This window comes from Salvelinus namaycush, chromosome 34 (assembly GCF_016432855.1).
Source record: "Salvelinus namaycush isolate Seneca chromosome 34, SaNama_1.0, whole genome shotgun sequence".
In the NCBI taxonomy this organism is placed as follows: domain Eukaryota; kingdom Metazoa; phylum Chordata; class Actinopteri; order Salmoniformes; family Salmonidae; genus Salvelinus; species Salvelinus namaycush.
Window position 1 is genome coordinate 36,895,859 of NC_052340.1, and position 27,588 is coordinate 36,923,446.

A 27,588-nucleotide genomic window follows, 5' to 3' on the forward strand; every position below is an offset into this window, starting at 1 on the left:
TCAGGTAAATCCTCTGTGTGGATTAACAGTCTGTCTAGACATATTACAGATTGATAATGGGGGGGCTACCATGATCAATGTCTACAAATGACAGGAAAAACTAAGGCTTACAACAACTACAGGGACATGTACTTCACGTTAGGGCTGGGCGATATGACGATATATATCATGAGGCGATAGAAAAATGTCTTATCGTTTCATATTATGCTCTATCGTTTATTTGGTTGTGTCGCAAATCACACTCTTTAAGGCAATATTTTTCGTCAATTGGACGACGCTTTGCGTGTATGGAAGGAAATTTGCAACACAAATAAACTTGGAAGAGAGTGAACGTGACACAGAGCACGGAGACACGGAACTCGTACCTAAAAGAGGGGCTACTTCGGTCGCATGGACGTGGTTTGGGTATGAAAAGTCTGACACGGACCAGAAAACCGTCCTAAATATGCCGCAGGCTGGTCCCGACAACAGACTCAAAACACCACTGACCTCTTTTACCACCTACGCAAGAATCAGTACGGAGAGAGTCTACAGATGAGACCCAAAAAAGTACAGTTGAGTGCTCAAAACAACCCCCCCCGACTCAGACGATGAAAGGAGATAATTGCTGCCGTTACAATTTACATCTACATCAAAGACATGGTCCCAATCTACACGGTGGAGAAACGGGGGGTTTTGTGAGTTGGTGCTAACACTCAACCCAAGGTACCAAATGCAAATTGCTATGTGACACGTATTAATGCCAAAATAACATGCAAAACAGGCAAGCCCCCAAATAAATAAATACATTTTAGGCCTGTATTTATTTTGTTTGCAACTATAGTTGATGTGTTTTCTATTTACCTTCTCAGATTTTATATTTTGTTATATGCTTAACTGAAAATTTGCACAAAGGTTCAAAATAAAATAAATAATCAAATATGAGTAAGTACCTTTTTATTTGTTGAGTATAATTCAAAATGTAATAAGAAATAGGCCTTTACATGTGGTCATTTTATATAAACTATTTATTCATTGAATTTACAGAAAATGTGCTATATCTTGATATGTATCGTTATCGGGAGATGAAATTACCTATATCGGGATATGAAATGACCTATATCGGGATATGAAATGACCTATACCAGCCCTATCACCTGTTCTATGGAAAAAAGGAGAGGGACATGGGGGCATGAGAGAGAAGATACATTTGGTGATGACTATTCAGAGATACATACACACCACAGCCAGACAGCCAGGCATGCAGACATGCAGGCAGGGGAGGGTATGCTGGGTTTGGGAGAGGTGGTAAGTAGGTGATGGGACTAATCGTATAATTCACTCAGCTCTAATTCCATTACAGAGATATGACCCTGCAGAGAGAGTGAGAACGAGAGAGTGAGAGCGAGAAAGTGAGAGCGAGAGAGTGAGAGCTAGAGAGCGAGAGAGTGAGAGCTAGAGAGCGAGAGAGAGAGAGTGAGAGAGTGAGAGCGAGAGAGTGAGAGCTAGAGAGCGAGAGAGAGAGTGAGAGCGAGAGAGTGAGAGCTAGAGAGCGAGAGAGTGAGAGCGAGAGAGTGAGAGCGAGAGAGCGAGAGAGAGAGAGTGAGAGCTAGAGAGCGAGAGAGAGAGTGAGAGCTCTACATTTGGCTAGAAATTCTAAATGAAATGATCTTAACAGAGAAAAATGTCCTCTTGTGCATTACCTAAACTCAGCAAAAAAATAAATGTCCTCTCACTGTCAACTGCGTTTATCTTCAGCAAACTTAACGTGTGTAAATATTTGTATGAACAAAACAAGATTCAACAACTGAGACATAAACTGAACATGTTCCACAGACATGTGACTAACAGAAATGGAATAATGTGTCCCTGAACAAAGGGGGGTCAAAATCAAAACTAACAGTCAATATCTGGTGTGGCCACAAGCTGAATTAAGTACTGCAGTGCATCTCCTCCTCATGGACTGCACCAGATTTGCCAGTTCTTGCCGTGAGATGTTACCCCACTCTTCCACCAAGACACCTGCAAGTTCCCAGACATTTCTGGGGGGGAATGGCCCTAGCGCTCACCCTCTGATCCAACAGGTCCCAGACGTGCTCAATGGGATGAGACCCAGGCTCTTCGCTGGCCATGGCAGAACACTGACATTACTGTCTTGCAGAAAATCACGCACAAAAAGAATAAGTATGGCTGGTGGCATTGTCATGCTGGAGGGTCATGTCAGGATGAGCCTGCAGGAAGGGTACCACATGAGGGAGGAGGATGTCTTCCCTGTAACGCACAGCGTTGAGATTGCCTGCAATGACAAAAAGCTCAGTCCGATGACGCTATGACACACCGCCCCAGACCATGACGGACCCTCCGCCTCCAAATCGATCCCGCTTCAGAGTACAAGCCTCAATGTAACGCTCAGTCCCTCGACGACAAATGCGAATCCGACCATCACCCCTGGTGAGACAAAACCACAACTCGTCAGTGAAGAGCACTTTTTGCCAGTCCTGTCTGGTCCAGCGATGTTGGGTTTGTGCCCATAGGCGACGTTGTTGCGGTGATGTCTGGTGGGGACCTGCATTACAACAGGCCTACAAGCCCTCAGTCCAGCCTCTCCCAGCCTATTGCGGACAGTCTGAGCACTGATGGAGGGATTGTGCATTCCTGGTGTAACTCGAGCAGTTGTTGTTGCCATCCTGTACCTGTCCCGCAGGTGTGATGTTTGGATGTACCGATCCTGTGCAAGTGTTGTTGCACGTGGTCTGCCACACAGGTGACAGCATTCCCTCCCCCATATGCCCCCCGAGGCACAACTATGACAACATAACCAACAAAAATGGCTCACAACTCCTGCAGCTCTGTTGCACGCTGGGTATGTACATAGTCATTGGTCGGCTTCGAGGAGACTCCTATGGTAGGTACACCTGTAGCTCATCTCTTGGCAGTAGCACTGTAGACTACTTTATCACTGACCTCAACCCAGTCTCTCAGAGCATTCCCAGTCAGACCACTAAAACCTCTGTCAGATCACAGCAAAATCACAGTCTACCTGAACAGAGCAATACTCAATCATGAGGCATCAAAGCCAAAGGCACTGAGTAATATTAAGAAATGCTATAGATGGAAGGAAAGGAGTGTGGAAACCTACCAAAAAAGAATTAGGCAACAACAAATTCAATCCATTTCAGACAACTTCCTGGACAAAATGTTCCACTGTAATAGTGAAGGTATAAACCTGGCAGTAGAAAATCTAAACAGTATATTTGACCTCTCAGCTTCCCTATCAAATCTAAACATCTCAAACAGAAACCCGAAGAAAATGAACAACAATGACAAATGGTTTGAGGAAGAATGCAAAAACCTGAGAAAGAAATTGAGAAACCTGTCCAACCAAAAACAGAGCCCCAGAGAAAAATGTGCTTACACCTTCACTATGGTGAAACACTGAATCAATACAGAAATACACGACAGAAAAAGAAGGAACAGCACGTCAGAAATCATCTCAATGTAATGGAAGAATCCATAGAATCTAATCACTTCTGGAAAACACTTAAACACAAAGAGTTATCTATCCAAAACGGAGATATATGGTGAAACCACTTCTCCAATCCTTTTGACTCTATTACAAAGAACAAACAGAAAAAACATATACATGATCAAATACAAATCTTAGAAACAACTATTAAAGACTCCCCAGGACCCACTGGATTCTCCAATTTCATTGAATTAACTACAGGACAAAATACAAACCCTCCAACCCAAAAATATGTTGATGGTATCTTCAATGAAATGCTAAAATATACAGACAACAAATTCCAATTGGCTATACTTCAACTCTTTAACATCATCCTTAGCTCTGGCATCTTCCCCATCTTCCCCTTGGAACCAAGGACTGATCACCCAAATCCACAAAAGTGGAGACAAATTTGACCCCAATAACTACCGTGGGATATGCGTCAACAGCAACCTTGGGAAAATCCTCTGCATTATCATTAACAGCAGACTCCTACATTTCCTCAGTGATAACAATGTACTGAGCAAATATCAAATTGCCTTTTTACCAAATTACCATACGACAGACCACGTATTCACCATGCACACCCTAATTGACAAACCAAAACAAAGGCAAAGTCTTCTCATGCTTTGTTGATTTGGGCTCCCGAGTGGCACATCAGTCTAAGGCACTGCATCTCAGTGCAAGAGGTGTCACCACAGTCCCTGGTTCAAATCCAGGCTGTATCACATATTTGTGTTTATTTATTTTCCCTTTTGTACTTTCACTATTTGCACATAATATGACATTTGTAATGTATTCATTCTTTTGGAATTTTTGTGAGTGTAATGTTTTCTGTTTATTTCACTTTTGTTTGTTAGCGAGAGCGAGAGCGAGAGAGAGAGAGAAAGAGACATGAAAGTAGCATAATTTCCTAGACCTAATGAGAATTTGATGGAAGCTGTGATCATGCCCGAGATTTCACTAGTCTCTCTCTTCTCAGTCCCTCTCCATCCCTGCCCTCGTTTCCCCACTCCCCCTCGCTGTCACATGATTTATTCATCACATAGGAGTTCACATCTACACATTTGAGAGAGAGGAGAGAAAGAAAACAAAGAGGAGGGTTAGAGAAAAGGAAGGGGAGGTAGAGAGAGAGAGAGAGAGAGAGAGAGAGAGAGAGAGAGAGAGAGAGAGAGAGAGAGAGAGAGAGAGAGAGAGCGAGAGAAGGGCTGGGGGGAAGAGCAGCTTGTTTTGCAGGTAAATTGTTATTCTAGTCTCTGCCAATGGCTGAGTGTGACTCTGTGAGAGAATGTGCATGAGGGAGGAGAGTAGAGAGGGATGGAACAGGGATGAGTGTAGGAAGGGAATACCCTTCAGACACACACACTGATCTACCTCGCCGCGATTCTGAGGACTCACGGCTCCAAGACCATTCCCGTTTGCCATATTTCCATTTCCATTGGCACTCCCAGATCCATTCCCGTTAGTGTTCCCATGGCGATCAGCTGCATCCCTGTCCATCAGTTCCTCTCCTCCTCCCTCCTCTCTCTCTTGTCTTCCTTCTTCGCTGGTGTTCACTCCATTCTCTTGCATCTCGTCCAGCGCTATAGAGAACTGGGCGAGGGTGCGAACCATCTGCAGCATACGGAATAACCTGTGTGTATCGACACACGATCACACACACCCCCTGCACACCCAGAAACGGATGACTTGTGTGTCTAAACACACACCCACGATACGCCCCCCAAAACAACAGCTCACCCAAAAATTGCCCCCTCCTTCTCCCTCTCCCTACTCCCCTTGGCCCAAATGCTCACTGGTCAGCGCCCCTCCTCCCCCGTTTCAATTCCAAAAATACACCCCCTCTCTCCAGGTTGTGTTCCCCTCCTCTTCAAAAGACCATATGTCCTTTAAATCCTTTAAGTCCAGTGGTCAGTCTGTCCTTTAAGAATGATCCCCTTCTACACCCACGGTTCTCCGCGTCCACTCCAATGTTTTCTGTGAGTGTGTGTTTTCCTGTAGCTCTGCTCAGGCAGGTAGCGCCGTACGTGTGTGTGTTATGTTGAGCACTCTCTCCGTGGCCGTGTGTGCGATTCTGTGTGAGTTTAGTATGAGATGCAGCCCTTCCCCTGAATGTGTGTGTATAATGAGAGACCGCAGGCAGGGCAGACGCTCACCGCTCAGCCCAGCGCAGGCAGACTCAAACAATCCATCCCAGAGTAATTGATTGAGGATATGAGAGTAGCCAGACTCTGCGAGATGATTACAGAGCCATCTATCCCTGTATCTCAGGCAGATTTAGTCGAGCTCAGACAGAAACGCTAGGTAATGCTTAAAGGTCACCATGACAACTGGAAGGTTGTAGTTCTCTCTCAGGACTTGTAGTTATAAGTGATGGGCTACACATTCTGCAAAGAGCTCTGGGTATTTAACTGAGAAATACATCTGAGGAAAACACATTCTGCAAAGATCTCTGGGTATTTGTCTGAGAAATACACCTGATAAAAATACATTCTGCAAAGAGCTCTGGGTATTTGACTGAGCTATACATCTGAAAAATACAAAATCTGCAAAGAGCTCTGGGTATTTGACTGAGAAATACACATTCTGCAAAGAGCTCTGGGTATTTGACTGAGAAATACACATTCTGCAAAGAGCTCTGGGTATTTGACTGAGAAAAACACATTCTGCAAAGAGCTCTGGGTATTTGACTGAGAAATACACATTCTGCAAAGAGCTCTGGGTATTTGACTGAGAAAAACACATTCTGCAAAGAGCTCTGGGTATTTGACTGAGAAATACACACTCTGCAAAGAGCTCTGGGTATTTGACTGAGAAATACACATTCTGCAAAGAGCTCTGGGTATTTGACTGAGCTATACATCTGAAAAATACAAAATCTGCAAAGAGCTCTGGGTATTTGACTGAGAAATACACATTCTGCAAAGAGCTCTGGGTATTTGACTGAGAAATACACATTCTGCAAAGAGCTCTGGGTATTTGACTGAGCTATACATCTGAAAAATACAAATTCTGCAAAGAGCTCTGGGTATTTGACTGAGAAATACACATTCTGCAAAGAGCTCTGGGTATTTGACTGAGCTATACATCTGAAAAATACACATTCTGCAAGTAAGAAGTTTGCGGAGTTCAAATTCAGCACACATGCTGTTACAGCTTTTACACATTCACTAAATCCACAAGTTCTCTGCTATGAGGAACGGACACACACACACACACTCTTCATATACAATTACACACACTGTCGTGTCGAGGGCCAAGGGAACACACAGACACACAGACACACAGAGAGAGATCAGAGAGACAAATAGGAAAGGTCAGTAAAGGTTAGTGAAAGTTCACCCGGGGCAGGAAATGGGGCACCTTTCATCACTGTTGCCATAACTACAGAAGGTTCTGAGGTAGAACCACACAAGTGAGTGCTGCTGGACCGAAAAAGGACGGACGTGGATATGCATGCAACACATACAGGCACACGCAACACACACACACAAAAGCTTTGCCTCAAAAGCCCCGCTCATGGAAAGTCAAAACCTACATCAGAGAGATCAGCAACTCAATGATCTCCTCATCTCCTCTCAACACCCACTCTGATAGCCTCCCTTTAGATGCCATGAAAGTAAGCACTGGTGGTGTTTTGGAGGAGTTGATGTTTTGGAGGAGTTGATGTTTTGATTGGGCTTGTTTTGGAGAGAGGGAGAGTGTTGAATCCCAGAGACAGGAGTGTGTGTCTGTTTATTTTGAAAACAAGGTGAGGGATGAGAGATGATGGCTGGTATCTGTGTCCGTCTGTCTGTCTGGGAACCATGACCAAAAGAACCACAAAAAAATACATGATTTGGGGGATTTTCACAAAATATAATCTTAGAAAAGGTCCTTTGGAGGAAGGATTGTTGACATATGTTTGACATTTCTATCTAAAGCATAAATGAGAAATAGTTTATCACCTGGCACCCAGGGTATGTCTCGTCTGAGTTAAAACACAAATCTACAGGTAACTGCAAAAATAAAGGAAACACCAACATAAAGCTTCAATGCACCTCGGCATAGATTCTACAGGTGTCTGGAACTGTCTGGAGGGATGTGATGTTCTTTCATGTCTTTTCCATCATTTTGTGTTTTGTTGATGATGGTGGAAAGCGTCTGTCTCAGGCGCCGCTCCAGAATCTCCCATAAGTGTTCAATTGTGTTGAGATCTGGTGACAGTCAGTCAGTCAGTCAGTCAGTCAGTCAGTCAGTCAGTCAGACTCACACACACACACACACACACACACACACACACACACACACACACACACACACACACACACACACACTTACTTTAAACCCCCTATGCTCCTTTGAGCCCTCTCTTTCAAAGTCACTGAGATCTCTTCATCTAGACAGGGTAGCCACAATTATGGACAACTGTTTTTTTTTTTTTTTTTTACACGACCCTAAGCATGATGGGATGTTAATTGCTTAATTAACTCAGGAGCCACACCTGTGTGGAAGCACCTGCTTTCAATATACACTTGTTTACTCAAGTGTTTCCTTTATTTTGGCAGTAACCTGCACATTGCCCATGTAAAATAAATGTCTAAATTACACTGACTCTCAGTTGAGAGAACAAAGCAGTAAAACGGCAATAAACCTTCAACCACACAAAAGCTGTCGGCCTCATAACCCCACTCTTAATACAACCAAATAAAATAACTAACCTTGTGTTCTAATGGTTTAAATATTTAAACATGGGCACACACACACACACACACACACACACACACACACACACACACACACACACACACACACACACACACACACACACACACACACACACACACACACACACACACACACACACACACACACACACACACACACACACACACACACATAACACTCTCTCAAACTTGGCTAATTACGAGAGGGCTGTTAAAGTGATTACTGGTGTGCAGTGGTCAGACATCACGTTTCCTCCCCACCCTGCTAAGATGTGTGTGTGTGTGTGTGTGTGCATTCAAATATACCTGAGGTTTCATGCTTGGGTGAAGGCCTTCCCTCTTACTCTGCCCTGCCTACACTCTGTTAGTAGTTAGAGACTGAAGGAAGCTGTCCAGGCCCAGACAGGTCTGGGTAAACCGAGACTAGCCAGACCACTGCTTCCTATTGGGTCTAGGTCCAAGGTGGGAGTGCGTACGTGCGTACGTGCGTGCGTGTGTGCGTGTGTGTGCGCGTGTGTGTGTGTGTGTGTGTGTGCGTGTGTGTGTGATTGCTCACTGTTGCATCTGAAGCCTGTTGTAGCCTCACCTGTCAACAAACCCACAGGTATATGAACATATACTGAGTGGACAAAACATTAAGAACACCTTCCTACTTTTGAGTTGCACCCCCTTTTGCACTCAGAACAGCCTCAATTCATTGGGCATGGACTCTACAAGGTGTTTGAAGACATTCCACAGGGATGCTGGCCCATGTTGACTCCAATGCTTCCCACAGTTGTGTCAAGTTGGCTGGATGTCCTTTGGGTGGTGGACCATTCCTGATACACACAGGAAATTGTTGAGCGTGAAAAACCCAGCAGCGTTGCAGTTCTTGACACAAACTGGTGCACTTGGCACCTACTACCAAACCCTGTTCAAAGGCACTTAAATCTTTTGTCTTGCCCATTCACCCTCTGAATGACACACATACACAATCCATGTCTCAAGGCTTAAAAATCCTTCATTAACCCGTCTCCTCCCCTTCATCTACACTGATTGAAGTGGATTTAACAGGTGACATCAATAAGGGATCATAGCTTTCAGCTGGATTCACCTGGTCAGGCTGTCATGGAAACAGCAGATGTTTTTAATGTTTTGTACATTCAGTGTACGTGTGTGTTTGAACATTGTGCAAACCGACTCCTGAGAACACACACACACACACACACACACACACACACACACACACACACACACACACACACACACACACACACACACACACACACAGACACAGGGGTGTGTGTTGAGAGACCGTATGATAACGGAGAGATGGGGACAGAGTGTGTTGTATGAGATATAGCAGCATGACTGTCAGCCAGGTGTGTGTGGGGCTGGGAGCACTATGGTGCCACGCTCAATATCTTCCCCGTGTCAATAAATAACTGACAGGCTCATGAGAGATGTTCCAGGAAAACAGAAGGTTCCCATCTCTTTAGCACCGTGGGGGGTCACCATGAGACAAACAAGGGAGAGGGAGACCAGACACACACGTAGACATATGCCATTCATACTCATTAACCAGTTAGCTTTATAAATCAGTAATTAAACACAGCCACTCTATTGCTGTCTTCACTCGTTCTCTCCTCTTGTTGTCCTTCTCTCCTGCCCTCTCTAATCCCTCTCGCTCTCCCCCTTCTTGTCTCGCTCCCTCCTTCACTCTCTCTCAGGCAGACAGAAATATTCTCTGTAAATAATGAAAATAGCACGGGCATTGGCCACTCGTTTTTGCAGAAGTATTACCCACACACCCACAAGACATAACGTCAGACCTCTTTGTACTTGTAAAAGGACACCGACAGGCAGGCCAGGTTAGCCTATGAAGGAGGAGGAGGAGGAGGAAGAAGGAGAGGTAGGGAGAGAGTGATAGTCCCACATTACACAGCAGTTATGTGAATTCAGAGGAAGGGTTGGTGTTTTATGGTGTAGACAAAGGGGAAGGTGTCTTCTGCATTTAACCCAACTCCTCTGAATCAGAGAGGGGGGAAAGAGAGAGGGGGAGAGATAGAGAGTGGGGGGCTAGAGAGAGGGGGGAGGAGGATGAGAGAAAGAGGGGGATAGAGAGAGAGAGAGAAAGAGAGCGAGAGTGGGGGGATGGAGCGAGAGAGTGGGTGTGTTAAAGAGAGCAAAGGAGAGAAAGCTAGAGAGTGGGGGGGATGGAGCGAGAGAGTGGGTGGGTTAAAGAGAGCAAAGGAGAGAGAGCGAGAGAGAAAGTGGAGCGATAGAGAGAGTGCGAGAGAGAGAAAGGGGAGAGAAAGCATGAGAGTGCGGAGAGAGAGACGCTGAGCTGGAACAGAGCCAGGCGCCTTGCTGGGGGTCTGACTTCAGGTAAGCGTTTGACCAAAACAATGGAAACGCCACGCACACGTCACCCCGTAGGGGATAGGATCCAGAATTTCCTCATTGCCGGCCATCAAAAATGTGTCTACATTTAGGCTATTGTTTATGTGTATTTTAAAACGATTTCAAGTACCACCACCGATGTCTATATGGCTAGCTATGCTACCAGCTTATCCCAACAGGAGTATGGCTCCAACAGGCCACGCCCCTCTTCCCACAGTTATGGTCCTGGAATGACACTCCAATTTCTTTTATTACAACATTATTGTTATCATGCTTCCAAAATGTTGAAAAGGTACAAATACACTATCTATACAAAAGTATGTGGACAACCCTTCAAATTAGTGGATTCGGCTATTTCAGACACACTCGTTGCTGACAGGTGTATAAAATCGAGCACATAGCCATGCAATCTCCATAGACAAACATTGGCAGTAGAATGGCCTTACTGAAGAGCACAGTGACTTTCAACATGGCACCGTCATAGGATAGAGCTGCCCCGGTCAACTGCAAGTGCTGTTATTGTGAAGTTGAAATGTCTGGGAGCATCACTAATGCTCTTGTGGCTGAATGGAAGCAGGTCCCCGCAGCAATGTTCCAACATCTAGTGGAAAGCCTTCTCAGAAGAGTGGAGGCTGTTATAGCAGCAATGTTCCAACATCTAGTGGAAAGCCTTCCCAGAAGAGTGGAGGCTGTTATAGCAGCAATGTTCCAACATCTAGTGGAAAGCCTTCTCAGAAGAGTGGAGGCTGTTATAGCAGCAATGTTCCAACATCTAGTGGAAAGCCTTCCCAGAAGAGTGGAGGCTGTTATAGCAGCAATGTTCCAACATCTAGTGGAAAGCCTTCCCAGAAGAGTGGAGGCTGTTATAGCAGCAATGTTCCAACATCTAGTGGAAAGCCTTCCCAGAAGAGTGGAGGCTGTTATAGCAGCAATGTTCCAACATCTAGTGGAAAGCCTTCCCAGAAGAGTGGAGGCTGTTATAGCAGCAATGTTCCAACATCTAGTGGAAAACCTTCCCAGAAGAGTGGAGGCTGTTATAGCAGCAATGTTCCAACATCTAGTGGAAAGCCTTCCCAGAAGAGTAGAGGCTGTTATAGCAGCAATGTTCCAACATCTAGTGGAAAACCTTCCCAGAAGAGTAGAGGCTGTTATAGCAGCAATGTTCCAGCATCTAGTGGAAAGCCTTCCCAGAAGAGTGGAGGCTGTTATAGCAGCAATGTTCCAACATCTAGTGGAAAGCCTTCCCAGAAGAGTGGAGGCTGTTATAGCAGCAATGTTCCAACATCTAGTGGAAAGCCTTCACAGAAGAGTGGAGGCTGTTATAGCAGCAATGTTCCAACATCTAGTGGAAAGCCTTCCCAGAAGAGTGGAGGCTGTTATAGCAGCAATGTTCCAACATCTAGTGGAAAGCCTTCCCAGAAGAGTGGAGGCTGTTATAGCAGCAATGTTCCAACATCTAGTGGAAAGCCTTCCCAGAAGAGTGGAGGCTGTTATAGCAGCAATGTTCCAACATCTAGTGGAAAGCCTTCCCAGAAGAGTGGAGGCTGTTATAGCAGCAATGTTCCAACATCTAGTGGAAAGCCTTCCCAGAAGAGTGGAGGCTGTTATAGCAGCAATGTTCCAACATCTAGTGGAAAGCCTTCCCAGAAGAGTGGAGTCTGTTATAGCAGCAATGTTCCAACATCTAGTGGAAAACCTTCCCAGAAGAGTGGAGGCTGTTATAGCAGCAATGTTCCAACATCTAGTGGAAAGCCTTCCCAGAAGAGTGGAGGCTGTTATAGCAGCAATGTTCCAACATCTAGTGGAAAGCCTTCCCAGAAGAGTAGAGGCTGTTATAGCAGCAATGTTCCAACATCTAGTGGAAAACCTTCCCAGAAGAGTAGAGGCTGTTATAGCAGCAATGTTCCAACATCTAGTGGAAAGCCTTCCCAGAAGAGTGGAGTCTGTTATAGCAGCAATGTTCCAACATCTAGTGGAAAGCCTTCCCAGAAGAGTGGAGGCTGTTATAGCAGCAATGTTCCAACATCTAGTGGAAAGCCTTCCCAGAAGAGTGGAGGCTGTTATAGCAGCAATGTTCCAACATCTAGTGGAAAGCCTTCCCAGAAGAGCGGAGGCTGTTATAGCAGCAATGTTCCAACATCTAGTGGAAAGCCTTCCCAGAAGAGTGGAGGCTGTTATAGCAGCAATGTTCCAACATCTAGTGGAAAGCCTTCCCAGAAGAGTGGAGTCTGTTATAGCAGCAATGTTCCAACATCTAGTGGAAAGCCTTCCCAGAAGAGTGGAGGCAGCAAAGGGGCGGTCCAACTCCATATTAATGCCTATGATTTTGGAATGAGACGTTCGACGAGCACGTGTCCACATACACTACATGACCAAAAGTATCTCAGGGGTGAACCATTATTTCAAAACATAAAAAAAAAATATATATATATATGAAGAAAAAAAATAAGAGTACAAGACTGTGTACATACCAGAGATGGGGAACAAATGACTCATCCCATACAGCATTGCACTCTGTATTGTCCAATCACAGAGCAGATGCAAGTCACGTGATGTGTCACGTGACCACTGGATTCGTTCTTTGGAAACCATTAGGCCAAACCACCATTTTGGCTAGCTCTATAGGCCTTTATCAATAAAACATCACAATAAGGTGCAGTGTTCGATTTGAGCCTCCCGAGTGTCGCAGTGGTCTAAGGCACTGCATCGCAGTGCTAGCTGTGCCACTAAAGATTCTGGGTTAGAGTCCAGGCTCTGTAGCAGCCGGCCGCAACAGGGAGACCCATGGGGCGGCGCACAATTGGCCCAGCGTCGTGCGGGTTAGGGAGGGTTTGGCCTGCAGGGATGTACTTGTCCCATCGCGCACTAGCGACTCCTGTGGCGGGCCGGGAGCAGTGGGCGCTGACACGGGTGTTAGGTGTACAGTGTTTTCTCCGACACATTTGTGCGGCTGGCTTCCGGGTTAAGTGGGTATTGTGTCAAGAAACAGCATGGCTTGATTGGGTTGTGTTTCGGAGGACGCACAGCTCTCGACCTTTGACTCTCCCGAGTCCGTACGGGAGTTGCAGCGATGAGACAATTGGACACCACGAAATTGGGGAGAAAAAGTGTTGGATTTGCCTGCTGGCTGGTAGGAAAACCCTCAGCTCTGGTAAAAACCATTGACAACTATGTGCCGTTTTCACAGGATTGTTAAATAAATGTTAACTATTTGGTTGAAATATCATCACTTCTTGACGAGCATGGTCAAAACTATTAATTTTTGATTATTCCATGCAAAACAATTGGGCACATTTTTCTCTATCATCAGAGTTATACAGGAAGTTACTGCACGCTTTATGATCAGTAAACATGTCATTTCAGATACACGAGGGTAGCCTCACGATCGCTCAATATTGGCCACCATTAACTAGATATTTAAGTGATATTAAATAGAAGTGAACTATACCAGACAAGTGTGATTGGTTTAGGTGGTTTAGGTGCATTTCTCATCCTTTGTGGGCTCTGCCTGTCAAGCAGCAGAAGGACGCATTTTCCGTTGTACTGTTAGCTGATTATGTTTTACTTTACAAGCTACTGGTAGAAACGTTGCACAGTTGTCTAAACATAGTGGTAAGTAGACCGAATGTACTTTTTCCTGGAACCAACGTGGACCTACCTAGCTGCCATCATCCTCTTTTCAACATGACGACACACGAAAAGGATGCAGTAACTTCCTGTGTATCTCTGATGATAGAGCTCAATGTGAGCAATTGTTTTGTATGAAATAATCAGAAATGTGTAGTTCTGACTAGGCTTTTCAAGAGGTGATGATATTACGGCCAAATGTATTTAACATTCCCTTGACAACGGCTCGTCGTTGTCAATAGTTTTAGCGGAGCTGGGGCTCTTTCTTGCCCCCCAGCAGCCAAATGGAACATTCCGCACCATATCCTGACGTTTTATTGATAACGACCTATAGAGAACGAGATTCATGATAATAACGAGGAATATAAGCCATGAAAGCAGCTGTCTAATCCATGTAGGAATAGATCATTATATTGTTATATGTAATTTAACTATTAGACTCTTCTAATGTAATGTTCTTTTTTCAACAGGGTGGGTAGCTAGTTTGTGTAACCTGCACCAACAGGTACCAATTTACATGTCAATTTAAAACAAATAAAATGTTTATTTCCTTATTAAAAAAATCTGACTAAAATGGGTAAAAACAAGTCCAACAGAGCAACTTCGTTGTGTTGAGTCTCTTCTCGTCCCAAAACTAAAACCATGGGATCTGTTAGCGAACACATGATGACACTCGATAACACGGTCACAGGCGCAAACGGAACTTGTTGGTCTCATTAGAACTAACCTCGTCCCCAGGCTCTCGCACATTTGGGCAGAAACGAGATTACGCTAGAACAGACCCAGGGTCTGTTTATGTGGCGGTAGAAACGCTAAGGCTCATGGTTAGTGAAGCTTTTGGTGCTCTTTGAAACCAGGTACTGATGGTCAAAACACGACTTCTCAACACAGAGGTTGAAACCTTCATAACCGATGGGCCCGACATCAACATAGAAATTGTTTAGCAATCTTGGAAGAAAATAGAATGTCTGCGTTGCACAGTAATATCAGCACGGGTTACGAGGATTTACTACTCAGTTCCACAACCACTCATTGGAGCCCTGTTACCATTTAGCAAAACAATTCTAAACCCGAAAAGGACCATTTCTAAATATTATGCAGCGAAAACAGCCAAATATATCCAAATTGGATTTTAATAAGGACATCGTGTGCCTGTTAGAACACATAAATCATGACGGATGTGACAAATATCTACTGAGTTAGATCAGCTTTCTGAATGGCCCTAGTTGATGGAATCCTTGTTCTATCCCACAGTCTTCGTTCTATTAATCTGACATCACAAAGAGAGGGTCTGACGTCACAATAGGGAGGGGTATGACATCACATTAAAGGAGTCAGACATCACAATGGGGAGGGGTCTGAAATGACAAGATAGACACTTAACGAGACACACATTACGAAGAATGTTATGTTAAGGGCTAACTCAGAAATAACAGGTAACTATATCCCTCCACTCCCTAGATACAGCCTTCTGGGGGAGCGTGTGCGTGAGTATGTGTTTCCTCTGCAGTGAAAGGACTCTTTGTCGCTGACAGGAGAGGTAGAGTGGATAAAAGTGCTTATTTTGAGTGAGACTGTGTGGAGCGGGCCTCGCTAGGAACACAACTTCACACACTTACACACTCGTGAGCATTCATTTAGATGAAGAGAGACAGCAGCACAGACAGAAGCACGGGAGGGAAGATAACCAGGACACATGATATGTTGGGAAGTACCCTTGCCATTAAAGCGTGATATGAGAGAGAAGATGCTACACGCACAGCTGGCTCCCCATTCGTTCTTCTTCTGAGAACTGAGACACAAAACCAGCCATTGAGTCCTAATCTAAACATACGCATGCAATCACATCAGAACGCAACGATAAGAAGACAGCCTAATCACTGATTTAATATAGATTTACTTATGACAGTTGGATCGGATTGTAGATTGTATTACACTCCCCCTCCTGCTCCAGGTAGAAGTTAGCCTGAGGCACAGGTCTAGGATCAGTTGACCCTCCTAGAGTCTAACCCTACCTATTAGCAGGAACACCGCCAAACTGACTTGAGAACCTTGTCTAGGAGCAACTTCCCAGACCCCAGAGGCCTATCCCACGATGCAGTGGGTGGCAGAGATACCCATCAGCTCTCTCTGTTAACTTAACCCCAAATCCACTCCGGAAATTCCTCCCATCTCCCTCTCTTCTCTCAGTTCTGCCCTTATTCCCTCCCTCCTATGAAAAACACAAGGCTATTTTTAGGAAATGTACGAATAACATTAAATTTAGAGGGAATTAAGTGGGTGTTGTTTCTCTTCCTCTGACGCCATCTTCTCCTTCTCTCTCTGAAGGCCCGAGAGTCCCAATCTGTCAGAGAAATAACACCTTTTATTTCCTGGTATCGGTTTTCTTCTACGCTATATACACTAAGTGTACAAAACAAATGATAAACTGGGTGGTTCGAGCCCTGAATGCTGATTGGCTGACAGCTGTGGTATATCAGACCATATACCACCGGTATGACAAAGCATTTATTTTTACTGCTCTAATTACATTGGTAACCAGTTTATAATAGCAATAAGGCACCTCGGGGGTTTGTGGTATATGACCAATATACCACGGCTGTGTCCAGGCACTCCTTATGCAGGATGCAACGCGAACAGCCCTTAGCTGTGATATATTGGCTATATAACCACACCTCCTTATTGCTTAAATGCACACCTGCTCTTTCCATGACATAGACTGACCAGGTGAATCCAGGTGAAAGCTATGACCCCTTATTGATGTCACCTGTTAAATCCACTTCAATCAGTGTAGATGAAGGGGAGGAGACGGGTTAATGAAGGATTTTTAAGCCTTGAGACATGGATTGTGTATGTGTGTCATTCAGAGGGTCAATGGACAAGACAAAATATTTAAGTGCCTTTGAACGGGGTTTGGTAGTAGGTGCCAGGCACACCGGCTTGTGTCAAGAACTGCAACGCTGCTGTGTTTTTCACACTCAAAGGTTTTCTGTGTGTATCAAGAATGGTTCACCACCCAAAGGACATCCAGCCAACTTGACACAACTGTGGGAAACATTGGAGTCAACATGGGCCAGCATCCCTGTGGAACGTCTTCAAACACCTTGTAGAGTCCATGCCCAACGAATTGAGGCTGTTCTGAGGGCAAAAGAGGCTGGCAACTCAAAATTAGGAAGGTGTTCCTAATGTTTTGTCCACTCAGTGTATACCCTATATCTACTAGATCTGCAGTGAGTGTTAAAGAGCTTAGCTACTGTATTATAAGCATGCCAACCTGGAAGGCTGACTAATTGCCTACATTGACTGCACAGCTTTACTAAAGCCACAACAAAGCCTACTGTAGCCTACCTCGTCTCTGTCTCTCCCGCTCTATTTTTGTCCCTCGCTTCTTCATCCCTCATCCCCAGGCCTAAACCCTATGACCAGAGTTGTAACAGATATGAGTCTAGAACAGTAGAACCCTGACAAAGCTGAGTCTGGAACAGTAGAACCCTGACAAAGCTGAGTCTGGAACAGTAGAACCCTGACAGAGCTGAGTTTGGAACAGTAGAACCCTGACAGAGCTGAGTCTGGAACAGTAGAACCCTGACAGAGCTGAGTCTGGAACAGTAGAACCCTGACAGAGCTGAGTCTGGAACAGTAGAACCCTGACAGAGCTGAGTCTGGATCAGTAGAACCTTGACAGAGCTGAGTCTGGATCAGTAGAACCCTGACAGAGCTGAGTCTGGAACAGTAGAACCCTGACAGAGCTGAGTCTGGAACAGTAGAACCCTGACAGAGCTGAGTCTGGAACAGTAGAACCCTGACAGAGCTGAGTCTGGAACAGTAGAACCCTGATAGAGCTGAGTCTGGAACAGTAGAACCCTGACAGAGCTGAGTCTGGAACAGTAGAACCCTGACAGAGCTGAGTCTGGAACAGTAGAACCCTGATACAGCTGAGTCTGGAACAGTAGAACCCTGATAGATCTGAGACTAGAACAGTAGAACTCTGATAGATATGAGACTAGAACAGTAGAACTCTGATAGATCTGAGACTAGAACAGTAGAACTCTGATAGATTTCAGTCTAGAACAGTAGAACCCAGATAGCATCACCAGCAGCATTAAACACAGATCTGAGCAGAGCTACTCTGTGACTACTGAGATGCGGCCCAGAAATCTGTCCATTGTGGCGAGTGATTGACAGCTCCTGTGTGCCAGCAATGAGTCTTGAGGACACGCCCACATTCCAATCAACATTCCAGAACTCCTGCTGGGCTCTGTTCCCATGACAACCAGGAAACTTCTGTACAGTTCTGCTTGGTCAGAATCTGTCAGCTAATAGGATCATGTATAACAGGTGCCTATGATGGAATGATCACATAAATGAAAATGTAACTAAAACAAACTTTCTTGAGACTACCAAATCAAAACACAGGGATGAGCGACAGAGAAAGCCAGGCAGAGAGCCGGTGACAAAAAGACAGAATAAGAAAGAGACAGATGGACAGTAAGAAGAGGGAGGCAAGGAAGGAAAGAGGAAAGCTTTTAACAGGAGGTTAAACCAGGGCCTTACTGACTGAAGGCACTTTGTGATGCCAGATTCTAAGACAACACACACTTCATACAGAATGTCACAGAGGAATGTAATATCCCTCTCAGCAAACTGGGATTGGAGAATAAACAGGGATGAAAAGAGATTCCCAAAGACAGGAGCACCATGATGACTGGGATACATGGGAGGGAGGAGCTGTGGTGTGTGTGTGTGTGTGTGTGTGTGTGTGTGTGTGTGTGTGTGTGTGTGTGTGTGTGTGTGTGTGTGTGTGTGTGTGTGTGTAAATACTTCAGGAACCGGTATTCACCAGTGAGTCTCAAGGTTGTGGTTTACTCTGAGAATACTGAGCAGAGAATAACAAGAAATCAGTGACACACACGCACGCACGCACGATCATGCAGTGACATAACGGTACAGAAGAACAAAGGCAGACCATATAAAGAATGAATTCTAGATCAACTGGAAAGAAGGGATCAAAGTGGAGGTTTTTAAGCGAGGAGACAGGCGATGTGGGGAGAAGGGCGATGTGGGGAGACGGGCGATGTGGGGAGACGGGCGATGTGGGGAGACGGGCGATGTGGGGAGACGGGCGATGTGGGGAGAAGGGCGATGTGGGGAGAAGGGCGATGTGGGGAGACGGGCGATGTGGGGAGAAGGGCGATGTGGGGAGAAGGGCGATGTGGGGAGAAGGGCGATGTGGGGGAGAAGGGCGATGTGGGGAGACGGGCGATGTGGGGAGAAGGGCGATGTGGGGGAGAAGGGCGATGTGGGGAGACGGGCGATGTGGGGAGAGCTGCAGGGAGGGACGTAGAAAACACACAGGAGAGGCTGGAGTGAGGCATGAGAAGACACCTGGAATATCTTTCTCCAAATCTTTCTTGTCCATTGAGCATCCATGAGTAAACACACACCTGGAGTCTGTGTGTGTGTGTGTGTGTGTGTGTGTGTGTGTGTGTGTGTGTGTGTGTGTGTGTGTGTGTGTGTGTGTGTGTGTGTGTGTGTGTGTGTGTGTGTGTGTGTGTGTGTGTGTGTTTAGAGGGGGAGTAAGAAAATGAGCAGATGAAAAAAAAGAGAGAGTGATAGATGGCAGGGGAGGCTGAAGCAAAGACAAGAGGAGAGCACAAGAAGAGGAAAGAGAGATAGGAGGTACACGGGGAGAACAGAGGAGTTACTGTATTAGTGAGGCTCCCTCCCAGACAACCACTGGTTCAATTTGATTAAAACACACATAGAGAGGCAGAGAGAAAGAGGGGCGGTTCTCACACCCCTCCTAGAATTCCACAGCCGCTTGTTACAGTCATGTCATTGGGCGGTCGGTTGCCATGTGACAACGGTTGCCTAAGAAACAACTTAATGGAATTCAGTCAAACTATGACTGAATATGGCCAGAAACGTCACTGCAGTGAAAGAGAGACTGTGTGTATGTGTGTGTCAGAGAAAGGTACACACGGAAACCATTGAGCGTAAATAACCCGGCAGCGTTGCAGTTCTTAACACACTGAAACCTGCACCTGGCTCCTAATCAATAAGGGATCATAGCTTTCACCTGGTCAGTCTGTCATGGAAAAAGCAGGTGTTCCTAATGTTTTGTACACTAAGTGTACATTTTTCTCTTAAATAAAGTGATTTAAAATAATTTGATTGTAGTATCATTTAGTTTAAAATTTTGAAGAAAATACAGATTGTCATATTTATGTGGAGAAAAAACAACTGCCATTTAAAGGGGCGGTACGCCAACATTTTAAATATACTTAATTTTATTGATGAAAAGTGACTAATCTCTTGATCCTGAGACAATCAGCAAAAATATGTCTTTGTTTATTTTATTCACTTATCCCACAGCCAGCATTAGCATCACTGCTAGTGAAACAATAGGACTGGTAAGGCCAATGGCAGGACACTTCAAAAAGCCCAAATCCTCAAAGTCACTTTAAACCTAATGTACAAGCAACCAAAATACCATAACAAGTTGCACAAGATATTATAGGTGCAGAAACAAAATGGCGCAGTTTGAGGCCATGTGGCGGAGAGTGATGCGGGTGCTAGAGATGGGGGTGTGAGCATGTGGGTCTGGGCAAGTGTGATGTTGCTGATGTTTGTTTGATAGTGTCATTTGTATGTGTAGGTTTTGTATTGTATAAAAAAATCTAAATCAAATCGGACCAACAAACAAAAAAGGATATTATAGGAATTCATATAACATATTCTGTAGAATAACTATTTTTTGGAGAATAAACCCCAATACAGCACTGGGTACATTCATTAATGTGCACAAAAATAGGGTCATCTTTATTTTGTACAGTCCTACATTACGTGGTATAGAAACGTACGCTCTTAGGCGAGTACATACAGTGCATTCGGAAAGTATTCAGACCCCTTCCCTTTTTCCACATTTTGTTACATTACAGCCTTATTCTAAAGTGGATTAAATAACTTAAATGTTACTCATCAATCTACATAATGACAAAGTGAAAACAGGTTTAGACATTTTTGCAAACGTATTACAAATAAAAAACAGAAATACCTTATTTACATAAGTATTCAGACCGTTTGCTATGCGACTCGAAATTGAGCTCAGGTGCATCCTGTTTCCATTGATCATCCTTGACTTGTTTCTACAACCTGATTGGAGTCCACCTGTGGTAATGATTTGGAAAGGCACACACCAGTCTATATAAGGTCACACAGTTGACAGTGAATGTTAGAGCAAAAACCAAGCCATGAGTTCAAAGGAATTGTCCGTAGAGCTCCGAGACAGGATTGTGTCGATGCACAGTTTGGCAGCATTGAAGGTCCCAAAGAACACAGTGGCCTCCATCATTCACAGAAGTTTAGAACCACCAAGACTCTTCCTAGAGCTGGCCGCCCAGCCAACTGAGCAATCGAGTGTGAAGGGCCTTGGTCAGGGAGGTGACCAAGAACCCAATGGGTTGGAGTTTGCCAAAAGGCACCTAAAGGACTCAGATCATGAGAAACAAGATTCTCTGGTTTGATGAAACCAAGATTGAACTGTTTGGCCTGAATGCCAAGTGTCACATCTGAAGGAAACCTGGCTAAATCCCTACGGTGAAGCATGGTGGCAGCATCATGCCGTGGGGATGTTTTTCAGTGGCAGGGACTGGGAGACTAGTCAGGATTGAGGGAAAGATGAAAGGGGCGATGGTTCACCTTCCAACAGGACAATGACCCTAAGCACACAGCCACTCTACGCAGAAGTGGCTTCGAGACAAGTCTCTGAATTTTTCCTTTAACAGGTTAAAGGGATTTTTTGGGGGATTTTGGTTAAAGAGGCCCTTCATCTACTGCCACAGAGTCAGATGAACTTGTGGATACCGTTTTTATTTCTCTGTGACCCGTATGAAAGTAGAGGTAGTTTTATGAGCCAATGCTAGGTAGCGTTAGCGCAATGACTGGAAGTCTATGGGTATCTGCTAGCATGACATTAAGAAATGTGCGTACCGGCACAGTGGCACACACACATTGAGGGAGTGATTAATAAGGTTAAGGCCTAGTCTGTATACCACTGTACCTTTCAGATCGACAACACCACTAAGGAACAACCAGTCCAACATCAGAGAAGCACTGTGAACCATCTGAAAGGTCGGGAACACGTTGAGATCAGAGAAACACTGAACCATCTGAAAGGTTGGACCACATTGAGACCTGAGATAAAACATGACAAATTTAATTTGTATTACTTTTTCAATTACCTAAATCTCACTCTATATCATTGTCTCCCTCTCCCTTTTTAATTACTAAATGAATAACTGCAGCAGACTAGAGTGGGCAGCCTGGTGAGAGGAATGTAACACTGCATGTGAGTGAGAGAGAGAGCGGGGAAGGAGAACTAAAAGACATGGGGTATTGCCACACACACCTCATCCCCTTCATCCCGAGCTTTAGTAACATTCCAGCAGCCACATTCCCAAGCAAAAGCTATGCCAAATATTCTGATCAAACACACAATGCCCTTAAGGTGGTGCTTCAGCTGCCAACGTCCACAGCAGGTCTGTAATGTGTTCATCTACAAAGCCCTTTTGGGTAAACTCCCGCTTTACCTCTGTAGTCTGGTCTCCTTCACCACCAGCACTTACCATACCCGGTCTGCTAGGTGGTTGCTATGTTACCATACCCGGTCTGCTAGGTGGTTGCTATGTTACCATACCCGGTCTGCTAGGTGGTTGCTATGTTACCATACCCGGTCTGCTAGGTGGTTGCTACTTAAAGTCCCCAGGACATTCACAGTATTAGGCAAGACTGCCTTCTCTTCTTGTGCACCAGAGGAATGGAATAGTCTACAATCCATGCTTCATCTAGATATACTACTCCCTCTGAAACACACACACAAACACTACACAAGTGTCCTCTTTGCCCTGACTCCGATACATACCATTAACACAACCAGTAACTGATATATGTATCTGTGTGTGTGTGTGTGTGTGTGTGTGTGTGTGTGTGTGTGTGTGTGTGTGTGTGTGTGTGTGTGTGTGTGTGTGAGAGAGAGAGACCAGGGTGGTGAATGCCCCTCTGGAACACAATGATTAGGGGTCGTTATGGAAACAAACTCACCTGGTGCTCCAGGTGTTAATCTACTGCTAATAGAGACCATATAAAACACACACACACACACACACATCTGCTCTGTCACATATTCATTTGACAACCTCTAAATGTCACCATGAATGACATCACTAATGACAATAAAACTTAAATTAAGAGCCCAGGTTTTTACTTGCTTAAATCACTGAACACAACAAGCGATAAAAACGGATGATTGTCATAATTTGAGGCATTACTGAATTATTTAAATGTAACAAATCAAACATTAAACCTAGTAAACAATTCATGGCAATTCATGGTAACCTCGTAAACAATTAATTTAGACCAGCTGTTTATTTGAAACAGGTGTTTCATTTGCTGAAATGTGTGCCGTTGCCCGGCTACTAAAAGGGACAGGCAACTATTTGAGAGACCGCGTTTAATTAAAAGTTTTACGGTACATCATTAACCCTGCAGCAGACAAGAGTGTGGTATTGCGTGTGTGTGTGTGTGTGTGTGTGTAACCAAAGATGTTGAGATTTCCTCCATGGTCCTTAACCATGTGACTCAGAGGACCTGAGTGAAAACACTCCCCCAGTATCCCTCCTCCAAGACAAAACTAAATAAGAGAAAAGTTTGCTGTGTTTACACACACACACACACACACACACACACACACACACACACACACACACACACACACACACACACACACACACACACACACACACACACACACACACACACACACACACAGAGAGAGATAGAGAGAGATAGCAGATACTCCCAGGAAAGCAGATCCATATATAACTAGCCCAGTAAAACACACATTCCACAGACTCAAATAATGGATCTTTCCAGAGAAAGACATTTGTTTATTTCACTTGCTTTGGCAATGTGTTTCCCATGCCAATGAAGCCCCATTAAATTAAATTATAGAGGAGAGAGAGAGGTCTGTTGGTTGTGTGTGCTTGTGTTTCTGTTCTGCAGCCACTACTCCGGACGGTCCGTAGCTAGGCTTCCATTAGCCACTACTCCGGACGGTCCATAGCTAGGCTTCCATTAGCCACTACTCCGGACGGTCCGTAGCTAGGCTTCCATTAGCCACTACTCCGGACGGTCCATAGCTAGGCTTCCATTAGCCACTACTCCGGACGGTCCGTAGCTAGGCTTCCATTAGCCACTACTCCGGACGGTCCATAGCTAGGCTTCCATTAGCCACTACTCCGGACGGTCCGTAGCTAGGTTTCCATTAGCCACTACTCCGGACGGTCCATAGCTAGGCTTCCATTAGCCACTACTCCGGACGGTCCGTAGCTAGGTTTCCATTAGCCATTGCCTCGGACGGTCTGTAGCTAGGCTTCCATTAGCCATTGCCTCGGATGGTCCGTAGCTAGGTTTCCATTAGCCACTACTCCGGACGGTCCGTAGCTAGGCTTCCATTAGCCACTACTCCGGACGGTCCGTAGCTAGGCTTCCATTAGCCACTACTCCGGACGGTCCGTAGCTAGGTTTCCATTAGCCATTGCCTCGGATGGTCCGTAGCTAGGTTTCCATTAGCCATTGCCTCGGACGGTCCGTAGCTAGGTTTCCATTAGCCATTGCCTCGGACGGTCTGTAGCTAGGTTTCCATTAGCCATTGCCTCGGACGGTCTGTAGCTAGGTTTCCATTAACCACTGCCCCGGACGGTCCGTAGCTAGGTTTCCATTAGCCACTACTCCGGACGGTCCGTAGCTAGGTTTCCATTAGCCACTACTCCGGACGGTCCGTAGCTAGGTTTCCATTAGCCATTTCCTCGGACAGTCGGACGGTTGATTATGGTCTGTGGAATGTTGTCCCACTCCTCTTCAATGTCTGTGCGAAGTTGCTGGATATTGGCGGGAGATGGAACCCGCTGTCGTAAACATTGTACATTTCGATCCAGAGCATCCCAAACATGCTCAATGGGTGACATGTCTGGTGCCATATGCAAGCCATGGAGACGGTGAGTCGGGTGAGAGGAGAGAGAGAGAGGAGGGACGGTGAGTCGGGTGAGAGGAGAGAGAGAGAGGAGGGACGGTGAGAGGAGAGAGAGAGAGAGGAGGGACGGTGAGTCGGGTGAGAGGAGAGAGAGGAGGGACGGTGAGAGGAGAGAGAGAGAGGAGAGGGAGAGAGAGGAGGGACGGTGAGTCGGGTGAGAGGAGAGAGAGAGAGGAGAGGGAGAGAGAGGAGGGACGGTGAGTCGGGTGAGAGGAGAGAGAGAGAGGAGAGAGAGAGAGGAGGGACGGTGAGTCGGGTGAGAGGAGAGAGAGAGAGGAGGGACGGTGAGTCGGGTGAGAGGAGAGAGAGAGAGGAGGGACGGTGAGTCGGGTGAGAGGAGAGAGGAGGGACGGTGAGTCGGGTGAGAGACAGCCTCCCCGCTGCTCCCTCCCTCCCCTCAGACAGGTGAGAGGCAGCCTCCCCGCTGCTCCCTCCCTCCCCTCAGACAGGTGAGAGGCAGCCTCCCCGCTGCTCCCTCCCTCCCCTCAGACAGTTGAGAGGCAGCCTCCCGCTGCTCCCTCCTCCCCTCAGACAGGTGAGAGGCAGCCTCCCCCTGCTCCCTCCCTCCCCTCAGACAGGTGAGAGGCAGCCTCCCCGCTCGCTCCTCCCTCCCCTCAGACAGGTGAGAGGCAGCCTCCCCGCTGCTCTCTCCCTCCCCTCAGACAGTGAGAGGCAGCCTCCCCGTGCTCTCTCCCTCCCTCAACAGGTGAGAGGCAGCCTCCCGCTGCTCCCTCCCTCCCCTCAGACAGGTGAGAGGCAGCCTCCCCGCTGCTCCCTCCCTCCCCTCAGACAGGTGAGAGGCAGCCTCCCCGCTGCTCTCTCCCTCCCCTCAGACAGGTGAGGCAGCCTCCCCGCTGCTCCCTCCCTCCCCTCAGACAGGTGCGAGGCAGCCTCCCCGCTGCTCCCTCCCTCCCCTCAGACAGGTGAGAGGCAGCCTCCCCGCTGCTCTCCCCTCCCCTCAGACAGGTGAGAGACAGCCTCCCCGCTGCTCCCTCCCTCCCCTCAGACAGGTGAGAGGCAGCCTCCCCGCTGCTCTCTCCCTCCCCTCAGACAGGTGCGAGGCAGCCTCCCCGCTGCTCCCTCCCTCCCCTCAGACAGGTGAGAGGCAGCCTCCCCGCTGCTCTCTCCCTCCCCTCAGACTGACCATCAGTCCAGCCAAAAAAAGCTAATTATTATGTTCACTCAGCTGTGCCTCACAAGTAAAACAGCACATGATCATATACCAAAAAAAAAAGATTTATTTTGGAAACCTCATTAGCAGGGCAATTTAAGCGTAGCCAATATACAGTGATAATGTATAGGGCCTATAGCCTACTGCACAGACCTGTTGCACAGTGATAATGTATAGGGCCTATAGCCTACTGCACAGACCCCATTGCACAGTGATAATGTATAGGGCCTATAGCCTACTGCACAGACCCCATTGCACAGTGATAATGTATAGGGCCTATAGCCTACTGCACAGACCTGTTGCACAGTGATAATGTATAGGGCCTATAGTCTACTGCACAGACCCCATTGCACAGTGATAATGTATAGGGCCTATAGCCTACTGCACAGACCCCATTGCACAGTGATAATGTATAGGGCCTATAGCCTACTGCCAGACCCCTTGCACAGTGATAAGTATAGGGCCTATAGCCTACTGCACAGACCCCATTGCACAGTGATAATGTATAGGGCCTATAGCCTACTGCACAGACCCCATTGCACAGTGATAATGTATAGGGCCTATAGCCTATGCACAGACCTGTTGCACAGTGATAATGTATAGGGCCTATAGCCTACTGTACAGACCCCATTGCACAGTGATAATGTATAGGGCCTATAGCCTACTGCACAGACCCCATTGCACAGTGATATGTATAGGGCCTATAGCCTACTGCACAGACCTGTTGCACAGTGATAATGTATAGGGCCTATAGCCTACTGCACAGACCTGTTGCACAGTGATAATGTATAGGGCCTATAGCCTACTGCACAGACCCCATTGCACAGTGATAATGTATAGGGCCTATAGCCTACTGCACAGACCCCATTGCACAGTGATAATGTATAGGGCCTATAGCCTCTGCACAGACCTGTTCACAGTGATAATGTTAGGGCCTATAGCCTACTGCACAGACCCCATTGCACAGTGATAATATATAGGGCCTATAGCCTACTGCACAGACCCCATTGCACAGTGATAATGTATAGGGCCTATAGCCTACTGCACAGACCTGTTGCACAGTGATAATGTATAGGGCCTATAGCCTACTGCACAGACCCCATTGCACAGTGATAATGTATAGGGC

The 27,588-nt window shown here is 46.1% G+C and overlaps 1 protein-coding gene across 1 annotated transcript in view; it reads right to left on the bottom strand.

The window, feature by feature from the left end:
* The window catches only part of LOC120028512 (protein FAM168A-like), a 30,330-nt gene extending 25,223 nt beyond the window's left edge, over positions 1–5,107 (bottom strand). Inside the window, exon 1 of the mRNA XM_038973708.1 lies at positions 4,834–5,107. Coding sequence (XP_038829636.1) covers positions 4,834–5,107 — 274 coding nt within the window. The remainder of the gene's footprint in view (positions 1–4,833) is intronic.
* Between the last annotated feature and the right edge of the window lie 22,481 nt (positions 5,108–27,588).